Below are 15,516 nucleotides of genomic sequence, written 5' to 3' on the forward strand. Positions count from 1 at the left end.
AAATTTGTCAAATTTATGGTAAAAATGTTTCAATTTTACGGTGAATTACCATATTTCATACATTTTTATGTCATACACTGTGAGAAAATTCATAAAATATATGGGAAAAATGGCAGCTGTGTTTGCCAGAATTTACTGTTAAAAATACAGTTTCTTAAAGAAAATTGTCAAATTTATGGTTAAATTGAGAAATGTTTCAGTTTTACGGTAAATTACAGTATTTTATGTTTAAGTCACACACTGTAAAAAAACAACATTTATGGTAAAAACGGAAGCTGAGGTTGCTGGAATTTAACTTATAAATACAGTTTCTCAAAGAAATTTGTCAAGTTTATTGTAAAAATAAGAAATGTTTCAATCCAACTGTAAATTACCATATTTCATAATTTTTTTATGTCAGACACTAAAAAAACAACAACATTTATGGTCAAAACGGAAGCTGTGGTTGCTGGAATTTAACTTTAGAAATGTTTCAATTTTACGGTAAAGTACCATATTTCATAAATGTTTATGTCATACACTGTAAAAAACATAACATTTATGGTAAAAAATGGCAGCTGTGTTTGCTGGAATTAACTTTTAAATACAGTTTCTCAAAGAAATTTGTCAAATTCATGGTTAAATTTAGAAAATGCTTACATTTTGTAATGGTAAATTGCCATATTTTATTAATTTTTGTCATACACTATAAAAAATCCGTCAAATTTACAGTAAAAATGTGTATGAGTAAATAGTGACAATTTAAATTTTTGGGTGAACTATCCCTTTAACACAAATCCTTCAAAAAAAAAAAAAGAATATGTATTACTTTTCAGAACAGTCCATGAATCACAATGTCGACAGGCAGTCCACACTTCGAGAGAGCAAAAGCAGAACTCAAGTGCTCAGCAAAGAGATCCAGCTTTTAAAGGATGAGAAAAGCCGACAGGTGAGGACAGGGATTGCTGGGATTGTTCATCTACACTGTGTGTGGATTGACAGCTAACATCCATTTTCTCCATATAAAGTATCTCAGTCTGATGGAGACCATTGACAGACAGCAAGGCGAGATGGGAAGAAGCAGCAGGTTAGTGCCACTTTTAAAGGGACAGTTCACCCAAAAATGACAATTTAAGCAGCATTTACTGTACAAGTCATGGAATTGCTGGAATATTTAAAGTTCTGTTCTTGAAAGTCACTGAATTTTATTTTTTATTTTTTGTCCAAGTCATGGAATATCAGCAATTTTTGTTTGTAATAAAAATGTTTACCTCCCATTTATCAAAGTATATTGTTATAAACCTATATATATATATATATATATATATATATATATATATATATATATATATATATATATATATATATATACAGGTATATATATATATATATATATATATATATATATATATATATATATATATACAGGTATATATATATATATATATATATATATATATATATATATATATATATATATATATACAGGTATATATATATATATATATATATATATATATATATATATATATATATATATATATATATATGAGAATGTATATAATGAATCTTCTTGCACATCCTCTTATTATATTTAGTGAGAAGCCTGTGTCATTTCTGGTCCAAAAAAACAACAACTTGCTAGTTAAATAACTTTAAGTAAATAAACTTTAAGTCAGAATTTGCCAGGGGAATGAACAATTTCAAGCTTGACTGTATATATAAATATATATATTTCACTTTGTTTCATGTGTTTTGCTTATTGTTATGATTAGGCGGTTTTGTTTTGTTTTATTTTATTATATTTAATTTTTTATTTAATTTTACTTATTTTTTTTACTATTTAATTTTATTTTTTGTATTGTTTATTTTATTTTAATATTTTATTAATTTTTTTGTTTTATTTTTTATTTTATTTAATTTTTTGTTTTGTTTTGTTTTATTATATTTTATTTTTTATTTAATTTTACTTAAAAAAAAATTTAGTGTTTCATTTTATTTTTTGTATTTTTTATTTTAATATTTTATTAATTTTTTTGTTTTATTTTTTATTTAATTTAATTTTTTGTATTGTTTTATTATATTTTATTTTTTATTTAATTTTACTTAAAAAATATTATTTAATTTAATTTTTTGTATTGTTAATTTTATTTTAATATTTTATTTATTTTTTTGTTTTATTTTTTATTTTATTTAATTTTTTTTGTTTTGTTTTATTATATTTTATTTTTAATTTAATTTTACTTTTAAAAAATGTATTATTTAATTTTATTTTTTGTATTGTTTATTTTATTTTAATATTTTATTTATTTTTTTGTTTTCATTTTTAATTTAATTTAATGTTTTGTTTTGTTTTGTTTTGTTACATGTTCGTGTAATTTTTTTGTGGCACTGGCTTGATTTTGCTTTAAGTTTGGTCATCACAGAATCACAAACTTTCACAAAATGCTGCAAATCAGAAATGAAAAATTTTGTAATGTTGTCACAAAAATGCCACAAAAATTAGATTCATATTACAAATTCTTTATTTATTTAGTATTATTACTCTAAGTTTTTTGTGGCCTAACCATAACAATAAGCAAAACACATGAAACAAAGTGATTCTTCAAAATATCTACTTTACATTCTTCAAAATATCTTCTTTTTTGTGTTCAACAGAAGAGAGAAATTCAAACCGGTTTGGAAGATGAGCAAATCGTGATAGAATTAAAATTAAAACGATTGCAACAATAATAAAATGACTAAATATCATGACTAAAATGTGTTGTAGAAATTCCTCCATACGTCTGGGGCAGTTGCAGGAGGCGCTGAACGAGCAGAAATCATCAGTCAATTCTCTCACAGCCAAGTAAGTAAACTTTAATACCGAGTGGCTAACCTGGAAACATGAACTTGTTTTGTGAAGGCGTGTCGTTAAAGTCTGCATGAACAGTGGGCGTGGCTTGTTTTTTCTACTGCAAGCTGATTGGATGTAGTTAAGTAGGCATTTCATTCAGAAAGATGGATAAAGGGTTTAAGGAGAGTTATTACAACCTAACAGACTCCTCCTGCTCACTATTTCTGTTTGTTGTCAAAACTGACAGCTGGAGGGGCGTGGTTAAGTATGTTAGCCACGCCCAATACCTCAGACAGACCTAATCTGAGAGTTTAACTGAAAACAAGCAAGAAATGCATTTACAGATTTCACTTAAAGATTACAAGAGTAAACTATGTTTTTTTTTTAAAATGACGTGCACAGATGAAGTGTTCACCACAAAACTGGCAATATGGTTCGTTTTGATTTCATGTGTACTTTAAGACTGCAGATGACGGAGGCGGCTCTCGCTCTGTCCGAGCAGAAGACTCATGATCTGGCGGATCTGCTGACTCGAGTGAAAATGGAAAAAAATGAACTCCGAGAACGGCAGTCCAGAGAGATCAAGAAAGAGCATGAGGTATTTACATGGCACTGTTTATATTGTTTTAATATTATTCGTTTTAGTTCACTCAAAAATTAAAATGACCCCATAATGACTTTGGTGTATGACTTTCTTCTGTCAGATGTTTGAGATTTTAACCTGGTTCTTCCATGCTGTATAATGTGTTGGATAGTGACCCTTTAATGTATTATAATTAACATTCATCCATTCATTTATTTTCCTTCGGCTTAGTCCTTTTATTCATCAGGGGCCGCCACAGTGGAATGAACCACCAACCACCCATTGCCATTGACTTAAAATTTTTTCAGGATGTTTATAACAACCAAAGAAATCCGTATATGCAAAGAAAACAAATGTAAATAGTCTACAAATGAAGTTATGCATAATAAAAATTAACTGACGCAGGGAAAAAGTATTGAACACATGAAGAAAGGGAGGTGTAGTTTGGCAGTGAACGCCCAGACAGCAGCTGAAATATGTCAGTAGTTCTTCAGCAACCCTCTGCCCTTCCTCAGTGCTGCTTCAGTCCAACATCTGCATTAGCAGGAGGATGAAAACTCAAACCTGAGCAATTCATTCTCCTTTAGTTGTTGTACCTTAGTAAATAATATATAATGTTTCTGTTTGGTAGGATAATGCTGTGAGGGAAGCGAAACGCTTGAAGGAGGTAAACAGTTTGTCAGAGAAGAACCTCCAGCTCAGAAGCAAGGTACAGAGAAGCCAAGCATTTGATAACCTGGAGTATCTCGAGTGTGTGATATTCATGATCTGCTGTGTGTTTAACTCTCACAGCTGGAAGAGACTGAACGCAGATGTAAAACTCAACAGGATCAGATCTTTGAGCTGAAGCAGGAGCTCACAAACACCACCGCTGAACTGAAGCTGAGACTCGCTCAGACTGAAGGTGACAGAGCAGATAAATGACTTTTTTTCGCCATTTTTTCTTTCTTCTTTTTCAAATATTTCCCAAAATGATGTTGAACAGATTCAGGAATTTTTCACAGTAATTCCTACAATATTTTTTCTTCTGGAGAAAGTCTTATTTGTTTTATTTCAGCTAGAATAAAAGCAGTTTTTAATTTTTTTAAATCCATTTTAAGGTTAATATTATTAGCCCCCTTATGCAGTATTTGTTTTGGATTGTCTACAGAACAAACCACTGTTATACAATGACTTGCCTAATTACCCCTAACTTTACCCTAATTAACCTAGTTAAGCCTTTAAATGTCACTTTACACTGAATACCACTCAAATATTCTGTACTGTCATCATGGCAAAGATAAAAGTAATCAGTTATTAGAAATGAGTTATTAAAACTATCATGTTTAGAAATGTGCTGTAAAAAAATCTTCTTTACGTTAAAACAGAAATTGGGGGAAAGTTATAGAGGGGGCTAATAATTCAGCTTCTATTGTATATATTTCAGTTTTTAACATTGGCGTGTTTCTTTTGTATCATTAGAACGACTGGAAATGGAGAAGAGAAGAGCAAAGCAGGCACTTGAAGACATGGATGGTTTAAGACAGAAAGAGGTGAAGATGTTGGACTGCACTAGTTTTAATTACAAGAATTTTTTTTCAGAAGTTCATTCAATTCAGGAAATTGTTTAATGTTAGAAGAAAGGTTTTATTTGACAAGAAACCATGTTCATTTATCATGTTCAATTGAAAATAAAATATAGACAATTTAGTTAAATATAGTCTATTTTTGTATCTGTTACTTCTCTGTAACTGTAGTTTGCTTTTAAAAAATAAGCTTCAGTGTTAACGTCATTAAAATAAGCGTTCAAATGTTTTCATCCACTCTGTGGTGATTTTTGAGTAATAATTTGCCCACAACTTTCTCTGTTTCAGCAAATGGAATGATTTTTGGTGACAAACCTTATTTTGACACACATTTTGGTGAAATGCTTTGAACATTTTCAAAAACTCAACAATATTTTCAAATTTACTCCCCTTTTGTTATGTTGGGGGCTGTTTTTGCCCTATTGATTTCCATTATAACAACATTTTTTGATTTTCAAAGCCATGCATTCTTCATTGTTGCTGGTTTTCCCTGTTGGGAAGAGGTCAAATTTTTAATTGTTGTGGTTGATCATCAGTTGCAGTGCAAAAAAAGCTTAGTTTCTGTATGTTATATGGCGTTATATGTCTGAGAAAATCAAAATAAGCAGCTCAGCCTTCAGAACACAGTAAACAGTAAGTGTATTTATGCACACACACTATAATTAGTTAGATTACTCCACAGAACTCCATATAAATGATTGAAACTTAATTCATTAATGCTGCCAACTGATGATCAACAGTAAAAATGACCATTTTTACCTCTTCCCAACAGGGAAAACCAGCAACAATCAAGAATGCATGATTATTTGGTATCAAGGCTTTGCAATCAACAAATGTGGTTATAATGGAAGTCAATGGGGCAAAAACAGCCACCAACATAACAATGGGTATTTGAACAATACACAAGGGTTAATTATCAAGCCGAAAATGTTAAACCCAGAAATATTTTTACTTAAAGGGATAGTTCACCTAAAAATTTCAATTCTGTCATCATTTCCTCATTCTCCACATGTTTCAAACCTGTTTGAGTTTCTTTCTACTGTTGAACATAAAGGAAGATATTCTGAAGAATGTTGGGAACAGCCATCCATAGTATTTTTAGTTCCTGCTATGGATGTCAACATTCTACAGAATATCTTCTTTTGTGTTCAACAGAAAAAAAGAAATCCATAAAAGTTTAGAACCACTTGAGTGTGACTTGTTGGTGGGGAAACATTCATTTTTGGGTGAACAGCCCCTTTAAACTTTTAGTTGCTTGTGCTAAAAAGTCTTTTCGTCTTCCAGGTTGACCATCTGACAAGACACCAGGAAGAAAGTGAAAGAGCTCTTCAGGAACGCATCCTCAAACTGGAGGGACAGCGGATCCAATTAGAAGAGGTACGCGATTCACAAGACTAAACTCACCATTTGAGGAATCTATCTGTTCTTGTTTAAAGGGCACATAGTTTACCTCTTTTTTATGATTTAATATTAATATTATGGTTCTTCTGAGTGTGCCAGTTTAGGTTCAGTTTAAAACCCAATTCAGATTGTTTTATTATAATGTGTTAAAAAGTGTCATGTTAGGGGCGTGTCCACAGTTCGCTGATTTATGGGTGTGTTGCTTCACATGTAGATTAGTTTCAGCTTCCCGCCCAACGTAACAAGGGGGCGGGGCCATGAGCTCACCCGCTCTGTGTTTGGGCAGACTGAGAGAAGGAGCAGCAGTGAGAGGATCAGCAATCAGTCGTACATGTACGACTCTGACACAGACCAAGCAGAGAGTACAAAATCATTTGTGTCTTTGTACAGTTTTACAGCCAACTGTGTGCTAGTTTCAAGTGCCGAGCTTGTACACAGAAACTAATAACCACGCACACTGAATTAACTTTGACTGAGGCACCGGATGTGCCGCTCGAAGCTGCGACACGGCACACCAGACACTCTCTGTGGCGCACCAGAAACATGAAGTGTCCCGAATCGTCGTGCCACGCATTTTTGAATTGTAAACATAGGTTTCTGCAGCGGTCCGCGGCGCCCAGCCGTCGACTTGAGTGTACCCTGATAGAAACCTATGTTTAGAATTCTAAAACGCATGCTAGTTAAGATCACAGGGAGCTTCTGGGATCGCGAGAAATGCAAACGGCTGAAGTATAAGGTAGACTCAATGAGAAGTACACATGTTTGCAAACCTACCTAAAGATACAACCAATAATTCCGATTAGAGCGATAATGTGGAGAATATTGATCTTGTGTTGAGCCCAATGAGCCTTGCATCTAAAAATAGAGCTAGCGTGTTCCTTTAGTGATGTCGCTTCGACTCACGCTGAAAATGGCGGACGTGAATCAACAAACTGAGGATATGATGCGCCTGTCAATCAATATTGGTGGGCGGGGGGACCGCTCTCCTACGTCAAGTTGCGGTCGATCTGAAAACAGCTCCAATTGGTCCACGGTTTTTTATGTTGTTAAATTGAAAAAAAAGCACTGGGTGTGCTTATATCAGCCCAATATGACGGTCTATACACCATACATGCACATATGTCTGTCCAAACAGCTGGAAAAGTAGATTTTTTTTTACCATAGGTAAATTAATTATTCTTTTTTTTTTCTTCTTTTTCCTTTGGTAATGTAAGCTTAAAGGTTTTACAAGTTACAAAATCATTTTGACTTCAACTGTAGTTTGGCTCTTGATGCAGGAGCTGAGCAGAGTGAAAGCGAGTCTCGTGACGGAAAGAGCTCAAGCGGAAGAGGAGCTTGGGAAGGTTCGTTCTCAAGTGCGACTGGAGGAGGTTTGTTAACTCTTCTCGAATGATCACAGTATTACTTTTGTTGGTCAGAGTCATGAGATGTTTGCTTCTCTCTGCAGCAGCAGCATTTGACCAGCCTGGAGGAGAAACTGCGAGCGGTTCGTCAGTCTCGAGACGAGTCACAGAATCACTGCACGCAGCAGAAACAAACTATCGCAGAGCTGCACGCTAAAGTCAGCCAGCAGAGCATTGAGATGGACTCGCTCCGCCGCAGGATAGATGAGCTCCAGCAGGTACAACATAAATCCAGACCATTCATTCATTCATTTCCTTTGCCTTAGTCCCTTTATTTATCTGTGGTCGCCCCAGTGGAATGAACAGCAGATGCCCTTCCAGCTGCAACCCAGTACTGTGAAACACCCATACACACTCACATTCACACACACACACACACACTAAGGCCAATTGAGCTTATTCAATTCACCTATTCTGAATGCCTTTGAACTGTGGGGGAATCCGGAGCACCCGGAGGAAGCCCACGGCAGCACAGGGAGAACATGCAAACTCCACACAGAAATGCCAACCGACCCAGCCAGGGCTCCAACCAGCGACCTTCTTGCTGTGAGGCGACAGTGCTAACCACTGAGCCACCGTGCCACCATATCCAGACCAGAGAAACTCAAATGTTTCTCACGGTCCACAAGACTACAATTCTGTCATCATTTACTCAACCCTCGCTTGTCAAAAACCTGTAAGAGTTTCTTTCTTCTGTGGAATGCAAAAGAAGATATTTTGAAAATGTTGGAAACCGGTAACCATTGACTTCAATAGTATTTGTTTTTTTTTACTACAGGGTCTCGTAAAAAGTATTAAAAGCTGATAAATCAATTTAGAGACATTTAAGGCCCTTAAAAAAGAATTAAATGCTATGTTACCAGTTATTAAATTTAGATTTTACAATGTCTACCTGTATGCTAAAGTTTGCCTAAATTTAATCTGCGACTATTGGGATGCTGTGTAGTTTATGACATCGATAAAATCCTGCTAGATATGGATGGCTGACATGAAACTGACGTTTCGACAGTGTCGAGATCCCGAAGTGCAAGTGTTTCAAAACTCTGCATCGAAGTATGATCCCAAACACTCCGGTCACGTGACTAAAGTGATTCGAAACCCTCAGGTCACATGACTAAGGTGATTCGAAACACTCAGGCCACGTAACTAAGGAGATTCGAAACACTCAGGTCACGTAACTAAGGTGATTCAAAACACTCAGGTCACGTGACTAAGGTGATTCGAAACACTCAGGTCACGTAACTAAGGTGATTCGAAACACTCAGGTCACGTGACTAAGGAGATTCGAAACACTCAGGTCACGTGACTAAGGTGATTTGAAACACTCAGGTTACATGACTAAGGTGATTCGAAACACTCAGGTCACGTGACTAAGGTGATTCATAACACTCAGGTCACGTGACTAAGGTGATTCGAAACACTCAGGTCACTTGACTAAGGAGATTCGAAACACTCAGGTCACGTAACTAAGGTGATTTGAAACACTCAGGTCACGTGACTAAGGTGATTCAAAACAATCAGGTCACGTGACTAAAGTGATTCGAAACACTCAGGTCATGTAACTAAGGGGATTCAAAACACGCAGGTCACGTGACTAAGGTGATTCGAAACACTCAGGTCAGGTGACTAAGGTGATTCGGAACACTCTGGTCACGTGACTGAACTGTTTCGAAACACTCTGGTCACGTGACTAAGGTGATTCGAAACACTCTGGTCACGTGACTGAACTGTTTCGAAACACTCAGGTCACGTGACTAAGGTGATTCGAAACACTCTGGTCACGTGACTGAACTGTTTTAAAACACCAGGTTATGTGACTAAAGTAATTCAAAGCATCTTTCCTTTCAGAAGCATTTTGAGACCTGGCAAATCTCGATTGACTGACAGGATCGGAAATTAACCTCCATCTCATGTAGCCTAGTGGACTGTGCATGTGCACAGAGTAACTGTGCTGTAAATGACTCGAGTTCGAATTCTGACTTGTACAAATGACCTTAAATTATGACTTGATGTATTTTTTAAATGTTTTTTATGACCAAAACAAGACATTTATTCACAAAGTGTTCATTCGGATGTCAGAGCAATCTTAACACTAAACACATTACAAGAACAGAGGATTTAATAACAAACATCTATAGCTGCATCACCCTGGAATCGAACCCATTAGCTTGGCATGCCAGTCTGGAACTTTTTTTCAAACCACTCAAACTAAATCACTTGAAACCTCAATTCTACGGCGTGGGGTTTAATACCTGAATTTGCGTAACTGTTTCTTTGCTGAAGCTGTTCCAGAGCAATACATAAAATGACCACTAGGTGTCATTGTAGAGACAGGTTTCAAAACATTTCGAAGCTTCAACACATTTGCTTCGACTGTTTCAGTGTTTCATGAAGCCTCACTCTGCCCACCACTACAGCTAGATTTGACATCGCTTTATTTAATGCAATAACCAAGGTGACACCGGTATTCCTGCTGTTCTTTAGGTGCCCTTGTTGAATTAGCATTTTTATTCAGTATATTAATAATGTTTTTGTTTATGATTAGTTTCTTACAATCGGTATTTAGTAAATTCGTTCAAAGGTCGCCAAAGTTACTGGTTGAAACCTAAAGTGGCGATGAGGTTTTAAAAATGTATGGAAAGAGTCTTAAAAAGGTCTTAAAAGGTATTAAATTTCACTCTCTGATTCCTTTATATACCCTGTACTATGGAAGTCAATGGTTACCGGTTTTCAACATTCTTCAAAACATGTTGTTTTGTGTTCAGCAGAAGAAAGAAACTCTTAAAGGTTTATAACCCCTGGCAGGTGAGTACATTTTCACTTTTAGGAGTCCTATGGAAACCGTTTCTATCACTGGATTACATTTTTTGTTCTGACTGCAGTTCATCAATTCCACACACATTATAAGACAAGAAATGTGAGGTTCAGTATAAACTTCAAACTACAAGAAAAAGTCACAATTGAGTTTGTATCTCACAAATTCTGCCTTTTTTCCCCTTCGAAATTGCAAGTTTTGAGAATTTCTGACTATATTTTCTCTATTCTTGCTGTAATCTGAAAGATATAACTCAAACTTGCAGGTTTATTACAAAAATAACTACGTTTTAGTTTTATTTAAATTGCATTAGCAGTAATAACCCTAATTTAGATGAATAACATGATGAGTAACCCAGCTTTTGTGTGTGTAAATGGCAGGATCTTGCAGGTAAGGAGCAGGAGAAAGTGTCAGAGGTGGCGCGAGTGCGAGTGGAGCTGCAGGAGCAGATCGGACACCTGCAGGCCGAGAGAACGGCACAGGGAGGCCTTAAAGAGAAGATCGCCGCTCTGGAGAGAGAGATCAAGGGTACACACACATTAAAGCTAACTTACATTACGGTGCCACAATCTTAAAGTTACCTTAAGTGTTTTCTTAATCACCATGACCAAACTTGACCATCGTTATGTAGATATTTTTATATTGTGAATTATCAAAAATGTGAATTATCAAAACATGATCAGAGAGAATTGTGAAATATTTGGCATGCTAAATATCGGGACCCGTCGGAGATTCATAATCATGCTGTGTGAAAAGAGTTCTGACTGAAAAACGCATCAAGCGATGACCAGCAGCCAATCAGAGAGCAGGATACAGGTCAGGTGAGAGTTCAGGGAGGAGTTATAGACCGCAATATCAGAATGAATACGATTTACTATAGAACAAAGCACTAACTCGTGCTAGTCGATGAGCTGAATCAGCTTTACTACACTAAACAAATAGCTCCACTAATCGTCCTGGTTCAGCCAAAAGTTTGAACCTGTTCCTCTTCATCATTGTGCAATTGCAGTTTGATCATGTAAGGCTGTAATACGCTACATTTTGGCTCCATGCAATTTGCTTGTTTTGTTGTTTCTGTCAGAATAGCGTTTAAAGTCTCGGCCAACTTCTGTACAGCAGCAGCTCATTTGCATTTAAAGGAACACACAGCAAAACACCATGTTTTTGTTTAGGGCTGATTTATACTTCTGCGTCAAGTGCACACGTATGGTTCGGCGCGGCCTTTGTGGCGTTGCATAGCCCTCATTGTGGCTGATGCCGACGCTGACACGCATCACTCAAAAAATGTAACTACACATCACGAAGCGTAGCGCAAGCTCTGTGATTGGTCAGCTTGGTAGCTGTAACCAGTGTGGGTGGGACTGAGAGCTGTGAGCCCGATTGAGCGAATGTTTACAAGTGTTTAGTCCTGTGAAGGAGCTCCAGATGGAAACTTTTGTTTTACCTTATGATTCAAGTTATTGCTCGTCCGCTGAATGAGCGAGATTTAGCTACTTGTACCTTAAGGTTACGTTCAGAAAAAACAATACAGCCGTGAAGAACTCAACACAGAGGAACATAACATGACCTACTGCCGGCTAGCGTTTTGGAAGTGTTATTGCAGAAGTAATGCGCGACTACACGCAAGGCAGGCGCCGTTGGTCACGATCACTCGACACAGAAGTATAAATCAGTCTTTACAGCCAAATTGGGGCAAATTTGTCAGGGTATAATAAATGTTCTGAATGGTATTTGGAGCTGAATCTTCATAAGCACATTTATGCCAGAGGTTTTTTTGACATCTTCTAAAACACACTTATAACAAGTACAGTATGTAGGTTTCGTACCTAGTGATTGAACTAGGTATTGCAGTCCAAATTCTAAATATTGGAGTTTTTTTTTTTTTAAGCCAACCCCACCTCCTCCGACTTGATACAAACGCAGGTTGCCAGATTGACGACACCAAGAGTAACAAGCACGCCTTAAGGCTGGTTTATACTTCTTCATCGAGTGATCGACCTGACCCACGGCGTATGCCTTGCGTGTAGCCGTACATTTATACTTCTGCGTGCTGTTTATGTTGCTCTGCAATAACACTTCCGAAACACTAGCTGGCAGTGAGTTTCTTCGCGGCTGTATTGTTATTTCTGAACGCTACCTTAATGTACAAGTAGCTAAAACTTGCTCATTCAGAGGCGGGAACCGGCGGACGTGCAACAACCTTAATCATGAGGTAAACACAAAACATCTGGAGCTCCTTTTCGGCACTCGACACTCGCTCGCTCCATCGGGCTTGCGGCTCTAAGCACCAGCCACACTGGTCACAGCTACCAAGCTGACCAATCACACATCGTTGCGACGTGTAGTTACAGAGAGGTGCGCGACAGCGTCGGTGAGGGCTATGCGACCGTGGGAAGGCTGCGCCGGACCATACACGTGTGCTTGACGCAGAAGAATAAATCAACTGGCAGTGGGCTGGTTATAGAGACCAAAACAAAGACAGACATTTCAACACACAGGAGAACAACTGACTTCAGCATTGCTTTTCAGATAAACAAGTGTTGACCTAGAATGTATGTTAAATATCTGCAAACATATTATGGGATTTTTATGATTTAGAAGTTCAAATCTTGCATACAGCACCTTTACGTGTCTTCAATTGTCCATGCAACTAAAATGCAGGAGTTGCTTGTGTGTGTGTGTGTGTGTGTGTGTGTGTTATGTAACCTGAAGCAGCTGATGGCTGACTGACTCAGTGTTTGTGTTTTGGATCAGCTCTCAGTGTCGCCCACAGAGAGGCCCTTCTGGACAAAGAGAGTGAGATGTCGTCTCTGCTGGAGCGCCTGCGCATTCGGGAAGGAGAGATCCAGCGCATACGAGAGGACGAGGCCCAGAGAGCCAGCTTCCTCCAGAACGCCATCCTCACATACGTGCAGGGCTCCCCGCTGGCACACTTAAGCCCTAAGAAGTGAACTCGAGTCTATGCGATCATCCAAGGTGCTATTCAACCATGCACAAACAAAAATCTACTGAATAACGACATGTTTTTACGCGGCTTTTACATCTGAGCGGAACGTTTTGATGAATCGGAACGCACTTTACAATAGGGTTTCATTAGTTAATGTATTTACTAACGTGATCTAATCGTGAACAATGTGTGTACAGCATTTATTAATCATAATTAAGCATATACTAATGCATTATTAACATTAAAGTGTTATTAACATTCATTAATGCACTGCGAGTTCACATGAACTAACGAACAACTGCATTTTCATTTAGCACGCATGAACAAATACTGTAATAAATGTATCGCTCATTGTTTGATCATGTTAGTAAATGCAATAACTTACATAAATTAAAACAACCTTATTGTAAAGGGTTACCCAAAATTTACACCAAAATGTCTTACTATTAAAATGCATTCCTGTCCCTTTAAATGTGTTTATTTAGTATATGGGGGGTTTCTGTGTTAGTAATTAATCAGGGAACTCATTTGATGAACTTCTCAACTCATTTTTTTAATGCTGAATTTTTCACATATCTGTTTTTAAACAAATGTGCCATATTGTCCATCAGAATTATTTGGTTATGGCACTTGCAATTGTGTTTTTAAAGGTTTTCTACTTTTGAAAAAAATGTGTGTGTGTTTACTTCTATAAAATAAAACAAAACTGCTATAAAGAAATACATAATTTTTATTTTTATTATTAGAATTAAGGGGGGACATGGTGGCTCAGTGGTTAGCACAGTCACCTCACAGCTAGAAGGTCGCTGGTTCGAGTCCCGGCTGGGTATTTCTGAGTTTGCACGTTCTCCCCGTGTTGGCGTGGGTTTCCTCCGGTTTCTCTCACAGTCCAAACACATGCGCTATTGGTGAATTGACTGAACTAAATTGGCCGCAGTGTATGTGTTAATGGGTGTTTGCCTGAACTTGGTTGCAGCTGGAAGGGCATCCGCTGTGTAAAACATATGCTGGATAAGTTGGCGGTTCATTCCGCTGTGGAGACCCCTGATTAATAAAGGGACTAAGCTGGAGGAAAATGAATAAATGAATTAATAGAATTAAACCTATCATACATTGTAAAAAATGCAGGGTTCCACATTATTCCTTCATGTCGTCTCAACACAAATCGATTAAGTTAACTTACGAATTTGGGTGAATTGAACATTGAACAAATAAATTGTGCCCACAAAAACGTTCAAATCATATTAAATAAGTAGTTTAAACAAGAAGCAAGTGATTTTTTGAGTTTCCTACATATACTATCTTATTTCCAGTAATAAAAAAAACTGGACGCCAGACACATGCATGAGTTTGAAGATGTAATTTGGCCAAATGTGAACATCAAAGTAGAATTACCAGAAAATCATGTAACTGATGCTTCATTAATGCAATATGATGCATTAAATCTTCTTAGTGCATAAATATGCAGCACTTGTGGCTAGCATTTTATCTGTGTCCACCTTGTTTTTGTCAGGCTTTACAATAAGGCTTAATGTATTTACTGAATTAATAATGAGCAATACTTGTACATCATTTATCAATCATAATTCAACATTTACTAATGCTTTATTAAAATCCAAATTCATGCTTGTTAACATGAGTTAATGCACTATGATGTAAAATGAGCTAACAATGAACGACTTTATTTCCATTAACTAACATTAGCGAATATGAATAAATACTGTAATAATGTACTGTTCATTAACTCAGTGTTTCCCAACCCTGTTCCTGAAGGCACACCAACAGTACACATTTTCAAGCTCTCCCTAATCCAACACACCTGAATCAACTCACCAGAACATTAGAAGAGACTCCAAAACCTGAAGTGAATGGGTGAGATAAGGGAGACATCCAAAATATGTTCTGTTGGTGTGCCTCCAGGAATAGGGTTGGGAAACACTGCATTAACTAATACTACCATTCTCAATTCCCAATGCAGAAGTAAGGT

The 15,516-nt window shown here is 36.7% G+C and overlaps 1 protein-coding gene across 1 annotated transcript in view; it reads left to right on the forward strand.

Moving 5' to 3' along the window:
- lrrc45 (leucine rich repeat containing 45) overlaps positions 1 to 15,107 on the forward strand; it is a 23,677-nt gene extending 8,570 nt beyond the window's left edge. Inside the window, exons 7-18 of the mRNA XM_056469643.1 lie at positions 816 to 928; positions 1,008 to 1,066; positions 2,750 to 2,827; positions 3,278 to 3,413; positions 4,030 to 4,107; positions 4,191 to 4,302; positions 4,860 to 4,930; positions 6,248 to 6,340; positions 7,642 to 7,734; positions 7,812 to 7,985; positions 10,963 to 11,110; positions 13,337 to 15,107. Coding sequence (XP_056325618.1) covers positions 816 to 928; positions 1,008 to 1,066; positions 2,750 to 2,827; positions 3,278 to 3,413; positions 4,030 to 4,107; positions 4,191 to 4,302; positions 4,860 to 4,930; positions 6,248 to 6,340; positions 7,642 to 7,734; positions 7,812 to 7,985; positions 10,963 to 11,110; positions 13,337 to 13,533 — 1,352 coding nt within the window. The 3' untranslated portion in view covers positions 13,534 to 15,107. The remainder of the gene's footprint in view (positions 1 to 815; positions 929 to 1,007; positions 1,067 to 2,749; positions 2,828 to 3,277; positions 3,414 to 4,029; positions 4,108 to 4,190; positions 4,303 to 4,859; positions 4,931 to 6,247; positions 6,341 to 7,641; positions 7,735 to 7,811; positions 7,986 to 10,962; positions 11,111 to 13,336) is intronic.
- Positions 15,108 to 15,516: the final 409 nt, after the last annotated feature.

The sequence above is a fragment of the Danio aesculapii genome, chromosome 12 (assembly GCF_903798145.1).
Source record: "Danio aesculapii chromosome 12, fDanAes4.1, whole genome shotgun sequence".
NCBI classification, from domain to species: domain Eukaryota; kingdom Metazoa; phylum Chordata; class Actinopteri; order Cypriniformes; family Danionidae; genus Danio; species Danio aesculapii.